The 14,454-nt window shown below is 40.8% G+C and overlaps 2 protein-coding genes across 5 annotated transcripts in view; both read right to left on the bottom strand.

The window, feature by feature from the left end:
* Window positions 1–7,438, bottom strand: part of LOC147245028 (BAR/IMD domain-containing adapter protein 2-like) — a 60,267-nt gene extending 52,829 nt beyond the window's left edge. For all 4 annotated transcript variants that reach the window (XM_086186123.1, XM_086186126.1, XM_086186122.1 and 1 more), the window contains exon 1: window positions 7,193–7,438. In XM_086186123.1, the coding sequence (XP_086042249.1) occupies window positions 7,193–7,264 (72 nt within the window). In that variant the 5' untranslated portion in view covers window positions 7,265–7,438. The remainder of the gene's footprint in view (window positions 1–7,192) is intronic.
* Window positions 7,439–8,514: 1,076 nt separating this feature from the next.
* LOC147245027 (charged multivesicular body protein 6-A-like) lies at window positions 8,515–14,119 on the bottom strand. Its single transcript, XM_086184663.1, has 8 exons — window positions 13,918–14,119; window positions 12,947–13,056; window positions 12,644–12,731; window positions 12,074–12,160; window positions 11,587–11,652; window positions 10,481–10,561; window positions 9,209–9,284; window positions 8,515–9,120 (listed from the first exon to the last, which is right to left on the bottom strand). Exons 1-8 carry the CDS (start codon window positions 13,981–13,983, stop codon window positions 9,071–9,073), a joined length of 624 nt encoding a protein of 207 aa, XP_086040789.1. The 5' UTR covers window positions 13,984–14,119; the 3' UTR covers window positions 8,515–9,070.
* Window positions 14,120–14,454: the final 335 nt, after the last annotated feature.

Raw genomic sequence — 14,454 nt, 5'->3', positions numbered from 1 at the left:
TGCATTTTTATTGTTGTAAGCGTAACAGTCTCATTCTTATAGGTTCTTGATTTGAAACTTAAAATGAGGCCACTACTGTTGCAGGTGCAGTTCTTTCTTTTATTTTTTTTGAAATGCACAAAAATGCAAATACAACAACTTGCCAGAACAGTGTGTATTGCAGACACTCGGCATCACAATGATCACAAGTTTCGGATCCTCAAAAAGCCCAGATGAGCCATGCTGCATGCATGTCCCTGTCCTTTTCTGTACAATAGCATGAATGGTCCGAGGCTCAAGGGGGGACAGTGTGGTTCTCTGCTCAGCAAGCCGATGGGTGCAGTGTGTCCAATGCTACTGAAAGTAGCAGCATCTGCCACGGAGACATGCAGTAAAACTCGCCACAGGCATGTTAACTGTATAAGCCATGACCCATAAATGGAAGGTCATTGTCCAGAGCCACAGTACTATGTGAAATGTTCTGTCTCTGTTTCAGTGTGTCTTGTTCACTGTGTAATTACTGCTTCACCCTCCACAGTAATTATGGACTATTTCAACAAGGATGTGGAATGTCTCCATCTATTTTTCCCTCTCTCTCTCTCTTCATCTCCTCCTTTCTTCCACCCCCACAACAGAGAATTTTCATTCTTTCTATGAAGTGAAGAAGATCACTAAAAGATAAGTAATATTTTTGAGCCACGTTAAGTTATGGAGCAGCATAAAAAAAATAAAAATAAAAAATACAGCTATTTTATCAATACGATGCAGTCTTACATTCAGCATTCGGTGCATCCAGTCTCTGTCCATGAAAAAGCAATGATGAGTAAAAGAAAAAGAGAGAATGTCTCTAAACCATCCGCCCCCGGATGTGCAGAGAAGGTGGGTGTGTGGAGCAATAGCTCTCTCCCTCTCTCTCTCTCTCTTTCTCTCTCTTAGTCAAAGGCACAGGGAACAAATCTGCTGTTCCACAGGCAACGAATGTTATGATATTTCCTGCAGTGCATAATGCAATCTTTTCAAGGCCGCAGGCACCAGCAGGCATAAACTTGTTGAGACACTACATTCTGGAGGCAGATGTTCAGAAGCTGAAGTCATTTTAAACTCCATTAAATCGCATATTATCGGGAAAGTGGCACCCAATGTGATATACTGCTGGAAAAAAAAAAAAAAGGTTAATACACAGATAAATGGTGTCTCCATTCAAGTGTTGACAGATCACCTTCATCATACCAGACACAAAACATTGGACTGGATCTAGCAGACGAGTGGGTTTACACTAAACCAATTACAGCAGCTTTAACTGCCCCGTCCTCTGAAACAAAACCAGGCAGACTTGCAATCGAACCCTGCCTTTCCATCCCTTTTCTTCACTCCAGCCCTTCACTAGTCTTTTAGCGCAACGATATGACAGGAACACATAAGAATAATGGCACGTTGTTGCTAAGAGACCACCTGTTCAGATCTCCCACATGAGATTGTGGTGAAAACTGTAGTCCTCTTATCACCATCGTTCATTTGAGTGTAGTGAATGTCACGACAATATTGTAACACACACACAGATAGAGAGAGGGAAAGCCATTATATAACAACGTGTCTTTTAGATGGAAAAGCAGAATTTCACATCAGGGATCTGATCTAACGGCATAAGTAACATGACACAGTTCAGATCTTAGAACCGGCACTTGATCTAACCACTAATTTCTTTTTTTTCTTTTTTCATAACAGCCATTTGAGAAAACACTGTTTTCCAGGCTGTGTTGACGATCAGGGAGTGGTGCTGCATGGGAAAATGAGTGTTAACCTGAGGGTTAGTAGATACGAGACACACCCGTCTATTGCTTTACCTGCAAGGGTGTGTTAAAAAAAAAAAAAAGGCCACACGTGTCCTGCACAGTCACACACACACACACTTCCTGTGACAAAGAATGTGACCATAAATTGTGTATCCTTAAGCAAACTTAAGTTGCAATCATAGTGACTGAAAGGTTGTTTTTTGACTGAATTCACACACAACCTTCTTCAGTCTGATTAATCTGTTTGTTCACATCAACACGTCCCACCCCCAAGGCAGGTCAGCTCTCAGACTTCATCCATTGGCATGTTAAGAGGCTTGACCCAGAGCTCCACTTCTCTCAGACGCCCAGCAACACTGCCAGCTGGTGCGGTCGACTATGGCACATACACACGCACACACACACACACACACACACACACACACACACACGCAAACTCTGAGTGTCAGTCTTAAGTATCTGTCTCACCCCGCCAGCGTGAGGATGACTAGATCGGCCACATCTTGAACCGCCTATGTGAGGGAGGAGAAGTGACTCACAGAGGATCATTCTGAGATTGTTGCGTTCATGTTTGACTCCCAGGTGATTTAGATTGGGGGGGGAAAAAGGAAAAAAAAAAAAAAGGTGTGCCTGTTTGGCCTTTACGTTCTGAACAATGCTCAGAGTGAGATTCAGAATAGCCAGGCTCACCCTCAACTGTACTAGCAGCCTTATTAAACACACACTCAACTGGGCTAACATGAGTCAGAGCAGTGCAGTCACCCCCCCCCCCCCCACACACACACACACACACATACACTTCCTCCCCTCCTCTCCCAGGCGATTACTCAGTACCTGCCCAGCTGCTGGCTGCAATGCCGCCGTAGGTGTTTACATCTCTTCATCCTCAAGAGACGCATAAAAAAAAAAAAACTCAACCACAGTCGACAAAGGGGGTTCAAAAGTGGATTCAGAAGCAAAATGCATTAACAGTGATAAGACTTGTTCCATGGAATGTCTGTAGTTTCTCTTAGTTGCGGTAAATCCAACTTGCCCGTGAAATTATGAATGGATGTTACTACTAAAATTGTCTACGTACTTTCATCTGATAAAATGTGTTTGGACACTGTACCGCTGCACCGAACACTGTTAGTTAACTTTACACATCTAAGCTCAGTCCCTCATGTTTTGTTGCTAACCTCCTGTTCCCTTGTGAAGAAGCTGCTTCTTGTGTCACCTGACCGCGATATAACATGATGCATGCAAGAAACCATCCAGTAAGGCTTCAAGTTATTGTCCAGTCTCCGTCTTTTAGGTGTAACGTCATTCGAACAAACAATGGCAGCCAGTGAAGAAGTCTGACGCTACTGGAGCATCGGTTCTGTCAGAACTGGGGGGTAGCTCTTCTTTGAAAGAAGAGTAAGGAGAGACCTGAATGCTTTCCTTGATGGGAAAGAGCATTTTACCCTTCAAACAGGCTTCAACAAGTCCTTACGGTAGTAGTCTGATTGGCTGAAGTTAGCCGGTGATAGATGGGCCATCTAATCACCTGCCAAGTATTGAAGGGTCTGTCTGCCCTTTTCCAAAAGGTTCCCATAAACGGCTTCTCAAGTGGTTCTGTGAAACAAATGCGTCAGGTTTATCTTCCCATGGCATTTCACACCCTCTTAAATATCTCCTATACACCAGGCTGGATCTGCCTCATTGTCTCCCCTGCTGTTCAACAAGATCTGAAATGTTCATTTCCAATAGCAGCCACATTAACTTGTGAAAAAAAAACCCTGCAACATCTCTTCCTGTCATTATTTCACTGAGAATAATAATTTCTTCTTATCCAGCTGGTAATCTATTGATTTCCTTGATTACAGATCAATCTACTGTGCACAGACTTAGCCAAACATAGATCTTCTATGTCAATACAACTGCTTTATTACCTCTGAGTCTGACTACAGTGCAGCATTGGTTTTCCTTACATCTTCCTGTGCTGTATTCATATCGATTCAGGCAGATGGTGGATGACAGGAACAGGAAAAGCAAACATAGAGTCCAATGGAGGGACACGACGCCAAAACCACACAGATATCGTGATATGTTGCCATGGGGATTGCCTTCAAAGAATGCATTAAAATATATCACATTATCTGGCATGTATAAATTCTGCTATGTATTCTACTCATGCATTTAGCTCCAAAATGCAGTTTTTACTCTTAACCTTCCATGATGAAAAATTTCCCTCAAAAAACATGAAAGCCATACATTTCATTTCAAATATTTAAAGTCAAAGAACTGCTGGTCCGTTTTTATGTTTTAAAGAGAAAAGATTCAGTCACTGTTAAAAGAAAGTTTAGCTTTGGACAGCGATGTAATCTGCCGTTGCTGGTATTTTCTGACAGCCTCGCCCATGACACCTTCCTGTTCTAATCCGCTAAAATGATTCCCCCATCTGCCTGAATCCTTCTAAACACAGCAGACAAAGTAAAAGTATCTGCTAAGCTGGCCCGAGTGGTGCTAACGTTATTATACCAGAGGATATTAATCATGAACGTACGCTTTTGTTGGGAGGCTGAGGAACTATGGAATTTAAGACAATGCTGATGATTCCATTCGAACCAGGGCTGACGGCCGATGCCAAATTCCGGACGAGTTTGTTGTTGTTTTTTTTCCTATGAGGGATTGCAGTCCTGAAGTTATTGCAAGAGATAATAATAATAATAATAATAATAATAATAATAATAATTAACTAAACATGATGAATGACAGCGCAGGTGCAAGACATCTGCCTGTTGAGAGAAACACGGCAAGTCATGTGTGGAGACGGCGTGTGTTGCAGTGCTGATGAGTGTGCTGACTCATGAAGAAAGACAGACAGCAAGTGTCTGTGTGTATGTTTGTGTGTTTGTGAGATGTTGAGTATTAAGTTCGAATAGCATTTGTACTAGCAATGTTTTTAACCAATATAGCTCAGATTTATGCCCTTTTCTGAATCAAACCTAGCAATACTACTTGTTATTTCACCAATTTGGCTACATGGGTCAGGGCCAGGGCCAGGGTTGGGGCTAGGTTCCAGGGAGAGGGCCAGAATGAGGGTTAGGGCCAGGGCCAGTGACAATCAGCCAGGGCCAGGGCTAGAGCTAGGGCCAGGGTTTGGGACTAGCGTAACCCTAACTCCCCTCAGTACTTGCCAGGGTTATAAACCGGAAAAATTTGCAGTTTTGAGATCCATAATCTCAAGTGACTGGCAGTTAACCTGTTTTCATCTCTTGGATCTCGTGCATGAAAATCTCTTGTGTTAAATCTTCAGTGCAAAACACACACACACACACACACACAAAAAACTCCCAAAAACCCAACAGCGACATCATAAAAGAGTCCAGTGCTTCACAGCAGTAAAGAAACATCCAATTATTGTGCCCTACATTCTGTGCTGTTCTGTCTGCGCGATGAGCTGAACTCAACTGTTTACTTACTTTTTGGATACATTTCATATTTTTCAACTTATATAAGTAAATCTAAATTTAATATCAATTTTAACACTGATGCAACAAACCCTGTAGGGGTATATTGTGAAAGGCTGACTCAAAAAGAACCCATCGCTTCAAATATTCAAGCCTTCTGAAAAAAGAAAAAGAAAATATAGAGAATTTACAGTACAGAAAGCCTAAGCGGTGACCTCCTGCCACCGGGTCAGATCCCCGATGTGGAACAAGGACTCTGTCTCTCTGCTCCGCTGCACATCAGCGTTCCTTGCTGTCAGGACGTTGACGGGGTGTCTTCACCCCAGAGACAGGCACCCCATGCTGGGCTTGCACTTGAATGAGCAAGACCTTCTGCAGGAGAGACCCCCCCCCCCCCCCCCCCCCCACCACCACCACCACCTCCCCTGCCAGCTTGAGGCCTCAGGTTAACCCACATCAGTAGGTGTAAATATTAGGACGAGTATTTTTCACATGGCGTGCGCTGTAATCTACAGCAGCACAGAAATAGCACCAAAGTCTGACTCCCTTGTTGGGTCTAAAAGAGGCACCAGTCCGTCAGTCTCGGCTCATCTGACCTCTTTTCTGATAGATGTCTAGTCCCTGTAGGAGAATGAGCAGCTCCCTTCCTCCCCTTTCTGGAGCTCTGGCCTTCTCTTCTAGCTTGGGGGGTGGGGGCGGTGGGGGTGGGGGCATTTTTTAATTGTTATGTATAAATACTGTGAGTGTTAATCAAAATAGAAACCTAAGATGACCACAGTTAAACGCAGTTGTGGTGGCCTTTTAAGGTTGTTGTCAACATTCCACCAGTAGATGCAAATAGGAGACCACATTTAGAACTACAAAGCCTGTAATCAGTTCATTGATTTTGAACATTTGTTTTGCAAGCAGAAACTATTTTACATTGATAAAACAATACACAGTGGAAGGGTTTATTCTGCAAATTGGAAAAAAATATTATTCTGGGCAACAATACACAGAATAATTTGATGTCACAAATATCAGAAGGTCTTCCTCTTAAGTCTGTGGGTATCTGAAGTCACTATTAATATATTTGAAAATATAGAGCAGACCTTGAAATTGTATCAATATCAAATCTAATTGATTCGGGAAGTCCTTGCCCAAAACCCAACCCAAGCAAAAGGGAAAGCGTTAATGAGTAAGACCGCAAAATGTGTCAGTCAATGAGCATCAAACTAATCATCAACTATGCAGTCGGTGGCTTGCTTTTGATGGCTCCAGTTCTAAATGTAAAAATGAAGCCAGGTTTCATGGAAAATTGTGTATTTGGACCATTAGTTGGGCAAAAAGGAAAAGGACATTTATATATTTGGGTGTTTAATCATTCTCGATGTGCAGTTTTTACATGTCTTGATAAATGAAATAATTGCTTTAAAACATTAAGCTTGTTCTCTACCCTTATCACTCCCAAGACAGCCTAAGGAATTACGCGATAATCTCTCTCGTGTTTTTATGCAGAACAGGTTAGGAAATCCCTATGGGGCAAATGTTTACTTGTTGCAACAGAGAAGCCCAACCTTCTCTTGACTCCTGGAATGCGATACGTCTCCATTTAAGCAAGAAACCCATTGAAATCAATTGGAATCCAGGGAATAGTTCACCCCAGCGCGGTGGAAGGTCTACGTATAGTCAATGATAAATAGTTTGATTGAGAATCACAGGGGCAGTTTTGGCTGTGTTACACTCACTTAAAGCATGGAGTGAACGTGTGAGAGAGGGAGAGAGGTGGAGGTGGAAGAAATCTCATCTCAAGTCATTTTGGTCAACTTGATCAAACAGTCAGCCGAATGTGTGTCTCCATTGAGATCATCCAGGAAGGAAAAACACCTCTGATTGCGTCAAGGCACAGACAAAAAAAAAAAAAAGTCTTATCTTTAACGGAGCCATTTCATTCTGACAGCAGAAATCCACAACCCTCAAACTTTATTCATTAGTTGGATCTTTTACCTTGTAGACATTTTCCGTCAAGCGGTGAACCTCGTCGGTGCGAGACATCGTGAAATCTTCTGCCAGGACCATAAACGATGTTTCCTTGAAACGTGTATCCGTGTAAAAAAAAAGAAAAAAGAAAAAGAAAAAAAAAAGAGTTCGAGTTCGGTTAAACAAAAGGCGAAGTGAAGCACCTGGAACAGCGAGCGAAACGATGCTGCGCTCCCGAAACCTCACTCTCCAACTAAACACACCTTTCCTCTACAACCCACAGCTGACAGTCCGCTGATGCCTTCACGGACCCCCCGAGAGCTCCGTTTTCTCCCAATCTGCCCATAAAGTATCAGATGGAGTATTTTTTATTATTATTTAATGTGGTAACGTTTATAGATGTTTATTTTAAACAGTAAAGAGAACAGGTTAATCTAGACTGATGTTTACCTTGATATTACGTTTATTTAAAAGGTTGTGTGCTAAGTGACATGTCTAAATGACCATATTATTCCTACAGAAGTTACAGGTTCCATTAATGCACCGATACATACGTGTATTTCACAGTTTGAAATCCAAATGGGAGGAAACAGGTTCCACAATTAAGCTAAAAATATATCTGGTGTTTTGAAATCTGTGAGGGAAGATATTTAAATATTTGATTGTTACATTTTTCACATTTGTATTGGAAAAAAAATATGCCTTTATGGGTTTGGTTCTTTATCTTGTCAATATCTGAAATACATCTGGATTATATCAGCATAAAAATTCAAGTTAGTATTATAATTACTATTGATAATCACTTCAACATACAGTTTAGAATCACTACCATGTCGATGAGCTTAATTTGTTCACCACCTGCAGAGCTCAGTCCCAGTGTTTCCTACAGCATTTGAATGCAGCATCAAGTGCACGTTTGTTGCCCACCTACATACTGTATATACTGTAGGCTACTAATTCAACTCCTCTCTTCCTGTTATTTACTGAGGCGAGAGGTTTTATCAGAACACCATCACATTGAGAAAACACTGCCTGTGTGTGCTGTAATCCAAACAGCAGCACTTTGAAATTTACCCCAATTTGACATTCAGTTGCAGCACCGAAATCAGCGTCAATACAATTTTAAGTAAATAGCTAGAGAAAAACAACTTCGTTTTTTTTGTACTTTTACTTCAGTGGATGCTCTTAGTTTTATGAGGCATTGCTGCTTTGATACTGTACAATAATAAAATGACGCGAAGAGCAGGTATCACTGACCCATTTCTTTTTTAATTAAAAAATAACATTTTATGTGCATAATTATCCAGTCTAAGGCTCTAAGCAAGTCATATTGCTGTGGATTATTTGTGTCAGCTTCTGCTACGAGTGACTAAGTACCCACTTAGTGTACTGACCGTTGTAAATACTCTGCATTCTCTAAATTGAATTTCCCAAACATCTCCAGCACATCATGAGACTTCAACTCTCTTCCTATTACCACACACACTCCACTGCTGACATGTGAATGAGGGTTCCTGTTCGGCAATCAAAAAACAAAACAAAAACTTCGCAAGGAGCGCCTCCTACTGGACAAAAACTGGAAATATGAAGCAAAACATTTTTGCATAATGCAGACTGGAGTGCCTATATAACTGTCTTTATTGTTAATTAAAAAAAAAAAAGACGGGCGAGTTTGTGCTACAGCTCATTTTATTATAAATAAGCAACTTAATTTTATGTGTAAAAATTCATCCTGTGGCTCGCTCATGTCATAACCACTCCAGTTCGGAATCCAGACACAGAGTAAAACAAAAACATTTCACTTCCTTTATATTATTATTTGCAATTAAATAACAAATATTTAAATAAATCCACATCAGTATATGGAGATATGAACTCCGAACAGAAAACCAGCGATGGAGTGCGTTAGGCCGCCAGCATCTCCCCGTCTGTCTTGTTCTTCGCTCCTCTCTTCTCTATAAAACCAAGAGGAAAAAAAAAAGATACAATCGGTCAGTTTATCAATTACAGATATATTTTAACATGATGTGACATCACCAATACCTGGTTCAGTTCTAGCTGCCTCTGGGACCTCTGGTAGTGGTTCAGTAGGGACCTCTGGAAGTGCTACATCTTCTCCCTGGGTCAGTGAGGAGGAAGGAGACGACACAAACTCACTCGAGGTATTAAGGTTCTTGACAAAAGTGTAAGACGTCGGTCAAAGCTAAATCTGAACGGTGTGTGTGTGTGTGTGTGTGTTTTTTAATCGGACATGACTTGAAAAAACGTGATCTGTTTTTAATTGTAAGTGATCGTCTTTGACTTAAATCCCCACTGGTGACTGGAATTCAAAACTAGCAATCGCTGTAATCTCTATATGCAGAAGTACTTGTTTGTGACCAGTGGTACTACATCAACAAAACACTGCAAACACTACCTTTGTTCATGTGCAATACAGTACTGCTGTCGTGCCACATTCTATAATACTTTTCAACCTCTTTATCTGAGCCTATTAAACACAGGAATATATGAGGGGGGGAAAGTGAGACATTCGATAATTGGACTATCGTAAAAACCACAACTGTATTTTTAATCCTGAATCAGTTTAAAATCATGTGTGAGACATTTTGAACATTTCATTCCGACACAGATCGTAATTTTTTTTTCTACTAATACATCCATCGTCGTCTTCCGCTTATTCCTTTCTAATAAGGGTCGCGGGGCTGGAGTCTATCCCAGCATCTACGGGCGAGAGGCAGGGTTCAACCTGGACAGGTCGCCAGTCCATCGCAGGGCCAACATACAGAGACGAACAACCATTCACACTCTCAGTCACGGTCAATTTAGAGTATCAATCAGCCTCGTCCCCTCTTGATATCTTTGGACTGTGGGAGGAAGCTGGAGTACCAGAGAGAACCCACACAGGAACAGGGAGAACATGCAGACTCACACAGAAAGATCCCGCACCGGAGCCGGGACTCAAACCCGGAACCTTCTTGCTGTGAGGCGACAGTGCTGACCACTGCACCACCGTGCAGCCTCTACAAATACAGTTATTTCCAGTTCAACACAATTCATGTGTTTAAATTGTTTAATCAAAAAGGCTTTGAAGTGTGTGTCAATTGGAATAATAATTCGATTACAATAGAAAAAAAAACGTATAGAAGTTTTTAATTATTATAGAGAAATGAAATTCATATCCATCCAATTGCAGACGGTTCACACTGTGACTTTCCACTGAATACTCATTCAAATGAAGTCTGCTCGGCTTGGAGCCAGACTGTAGACGCTCGGCAAACATCCTGTGTATTAATAAAGGTCAAACATGAGGCCCACCTGAGTGATAGCATCCAGCTCTGCTAAAACAGCATCCTCATCCTCCTGCGTCAGAGCTCCAGACAGCATTTCATCTATTTGCTGCAGGAAAAAAAAATAAAAAATTGGGAAATTAAAAAAGTTGACGGCACAATGGCAGCTCTCTCTTTTTTTTTAGGAGATAATAAGCATGGGCGGTTGTCCAATCGTCTGCAATGAAATGTAAAATTCATAAGTTGAGGGGAAGCTGGAATTTGATCCCGGAATTTTAAAAAAACAACAAAAAAACCCTTTACTTGCTCTATAATAACAAAAATGTGATTTCAGCTGCATAAATAAGTCCAAACTTCTCCATTTCCTCTAGCCATCCGGCTAATGTTTGCTAATCCAATAAAGTTCACTCTTCAGCTTTTTAGATCAATTTTGTGTTTCCTCAGGTTACATGTGCTGCTGCAGCCGACTCTCCATTCAAATACAGCGGAGAGCGAATTCTGAAATGTAACTACACTTCGGAGAGCTAGAGCTGAGTCCGACGGCGTGATGGGCTTCAGCTCCCTGAGGTGGTGACGTCACACTTCTCTTTTGCTAAAGTGCCCTTTACTCCCCCACTAAGATTCACTCAAGTATACTAATAATCAACGCTGATTCATGCAATGTGAATTAGGGCGGCGACCGCGGTTACAAATCACGCGACATTTGTTAAAGGCTTATTGTGGGTCAAAGTAACATTTTAACTAAAATATTGTGGCACTGCTAAGATCTCCTGCCTACCATGTCCTATAGAATTACTTTGACATAGATCCCAACTCATACTGTAATCATGGGTTTATTTCAAATCTCACCACATCTCAACAACCCCCACCAAACACACACACACACACAAAAAATGCTGCCATTCTGAGTCGAGGTCTCTTCTTTTTCTGTCCCTTTAACCTCCCACTCTTGTTAGCAACCGATTAGGGAACAGATTTCTGTAATGATCACCTGTGCCAGCAGAGGCCGCTGTTCCCCCAGCTCAGGAGACATTAATATCATACATGCACACAACACTGGTTTTATTGAACACTCAAGGACAAAGAACTGTGCAGGTGCATTTGTGAAACTGCAATGCCAAGCAGACATTTTACCTTTTGATATTCGATTGCCTCCTGCGTCTCATCCAGGATCCTCTCCACATCTTCTACAGACATGATCTGTCACAAACCAGAGGAGGAAAGTCACATTACACGAGTGTTTTGGTTGACAAAGTGGGGTTTGTTTTTTTGTTTCTTCCTTCATATTCTGGCTGAGTTGTGAATTTCACCAGTAAGATCTGTACACTGTATCCAAGGATGTGTAGCAGTCACACCGCTGTAGTCAAGGCTTTACTTCTTAATCCTTTAATCTTCAAACAATGTGCGCGCCTGCTATGCTAACAGAAACCACAAGCTTTCTGCGCTGCTCAGTCCTCACCCAGGGATCACGTTAAAGGCGGCTTGCTTATCAGTAGAAAGTTTGACATTGTAAATTTATTCACTCGCATATCTACAGCATGAGGAGTTATTATCATAATCACGGACATGTTGAATTACTCAACATAGAATGCAAATATACAAAGCAGAGGAGGACACCTACTTCGTGCATACTCTTCAGACAATCATTGCCAACTTTAAGCCCCTCGATGACTTTCATCTCAATCTGCATGAACTCAATATCTTGAACCTGGAAACAAATAAGTGGATGGTGAACGAACAAAAACAGTAAAGTTGGAAATATTTATAGGTGGTAAGATATTACATGTAGTTTGAAACACAGCGAGTCAGTAATTCACTGTCAACAAGCAGGTAAACAAAGTAACATCTATTATTTCAACAGTTTATTTGTAATTTTGGTTTGATTTTGTAGAAAACATGTCAGATGTCAGGTGGTGGAACGACTCCTAGACCACTGTCAAAACTTTTTAAATTAGGACTTTAACATACAGATATTGTTCCTACAACATATGTCAAAAGCCAGATGTAGCTATGAGACGTGCTATACTAGCTTTGGCCTCTTGCATGGTTGTTAAAAGTATGTGTATGTTGAACTGAGCAAGAGCCCTCAGTCTTTCCTTTTAAAATGAGTGATTCATGTAACTTAAACCACTGCAGGGGGGAAGAGTTCACTTAAAACTCATGGAATCAAATAATCTCGCCACACTCATACCATGCATTCAAGGTTTGTAATCTGATTTTCTGTCTTGTTCAGAAGCTGATCCTGATACCGCTTCTTCTTCAGAAGCACCAGAGCCTTTCTGTAAGAAACATTCAAGAGAAGAATATGTGAAAACGACATTATGACATAAAACTCCAGACAAATTTGAAAAAAATCAAGTCACTGGGTGCAGTGTAGCCTGCAGTTCATGACAATTCAAAAGTTCTGGATTTCTTGCCACAGAAGACACACACATATATATATATATAAAGAAGTATAGTTATTGAAAACCATACACATTCAAAGGATATTTACTCTTTTCTGCCATTCTGCAGCAGCTGCTTTGCCAGGAGCCTCTCTTTCTCCAGCTGGAGGGTGATCCTCTTTTGGTACTGTCTCAGTTTATCTCTCTGCTGTTTCAGTTGCTAGAGGACAAATGCGAAAGAGAGACATATTTTACAGAAAAAAAATAATAAAAATGCAAAACTTAAGATGACATTGAAATTAGTTTGCAAAGTACTTCTGTATCAGGTTAAAAAAAACAGCAAAACACTGCACATTTGTAATAAAGAGGCAATAATGAAACTATTTACCATCAAGATATACTACAACAAAAATGACTGAATTAATCCTGTCTGCCAGACTGTTCTGTGCTGCATTTGTTTTTATCTGCTCACTTTTATGGGAAATATCTTAGCAGGTGTTCGGTTTTACTTTCACAAGCAGGGGTTGGGGTGATGATTAAACTGTATAATTTTCTAGTAATTTGTCTACTAATCTCCTGATCATTTACTTGACTAAAATTATTGTGAATTAAGTGAATTTCCTGGTTAAAAACCCGAAGAAACAAATTAGCGAATGTTTTCTGAGCCTGATAATTTTGCGACAACAAAAAAATATAAGCTGCGGTAAATAAATCTTTATCATTCAATTTTATTTACATTGGGGGATTTTTGTGGGTTGTCTTAAAGCTTGTGAAAGTTTTTTTTTTTAATGAAATATCAAGAAATGTATCCGTGATATTGGATAAAGGGGTCCTTATTGGGAAAAATCCCTTGGAATGGTGGTACGTAGTTTATTGTGTCGACATGGGAATCCAGTATAAAAGCAGGTTTAACAATCCCTATTGTACGTAAGTTCATTTTAAAACTAAAATGAAAACGTACTGACAAAAAAAATTCGTCAAGATTCATCTACGTAGCCTAAAGGCTAGTTTAGCAGCTGCGGCGCTGAGCAGGGTGCTAACTAACGGGACTAATCTGCTCCCTTCGCCGCTATCTGCTCACCAATATCGCTTTGTCTTGTTCCGTTACACGAGAAGGTCGACTCTTTCTCCCAAATACGTTTCCCATTATTTAGATACATCCCCGACAAATCCTCCTTCATCAGCAGACAAAATATGTTTTCTTACAAAACATTTTGCCATGATAAATTTACAGCCGACAGCAGCTAGCATGCTAACTGACTCGCACCATGTCACAGTGTTGCTGTTTGCTACGGCAAGCGAGGGGGGGCAAAAGCTACAGTCATCGTCTGGGTCAAGTCAACAATCGGTACCAGAAATAACAAAATTATTATTTGGAGTACAGCTAATTCCTAAAGCTGTGTGCATGGTATTTGTCCAACTCAAGAGTTGCGTTCTCGATCATCACATCAACTATCCGGTCTATTAACAGTTTCACAATCTTCCAGACCTCCTGGAACATTGACCCCCTGGACAGCACCATCACACGTAGCAAAATTAGAGCTCCATACGGCCGTGAAAAACTTGGAATAGTTATGTAATCTGGAAAATAACAATATCTAGGTCTGCAAAAGTAAAT

This window comes from Aulostomus chinensis, chromosome 18 (assembly GCF_037954235.1).
Source record: "Aulostomus chinensis isolate RoL2024-O1b breed Wild chromosome 18, RoL_Achi_v1.0, whole genome shotgun sequence".
NCBI lineage: Eukaryota > Metazoa > Chordata > Actinopteri > Syngnathiformes > Aulostomidae > Aulostomus > Aulostomus chinensis.
Note: the sequence above shows the minus strand (reverse complement) of the source record. Positions and strands in the feature narration are given on the sequence as shown.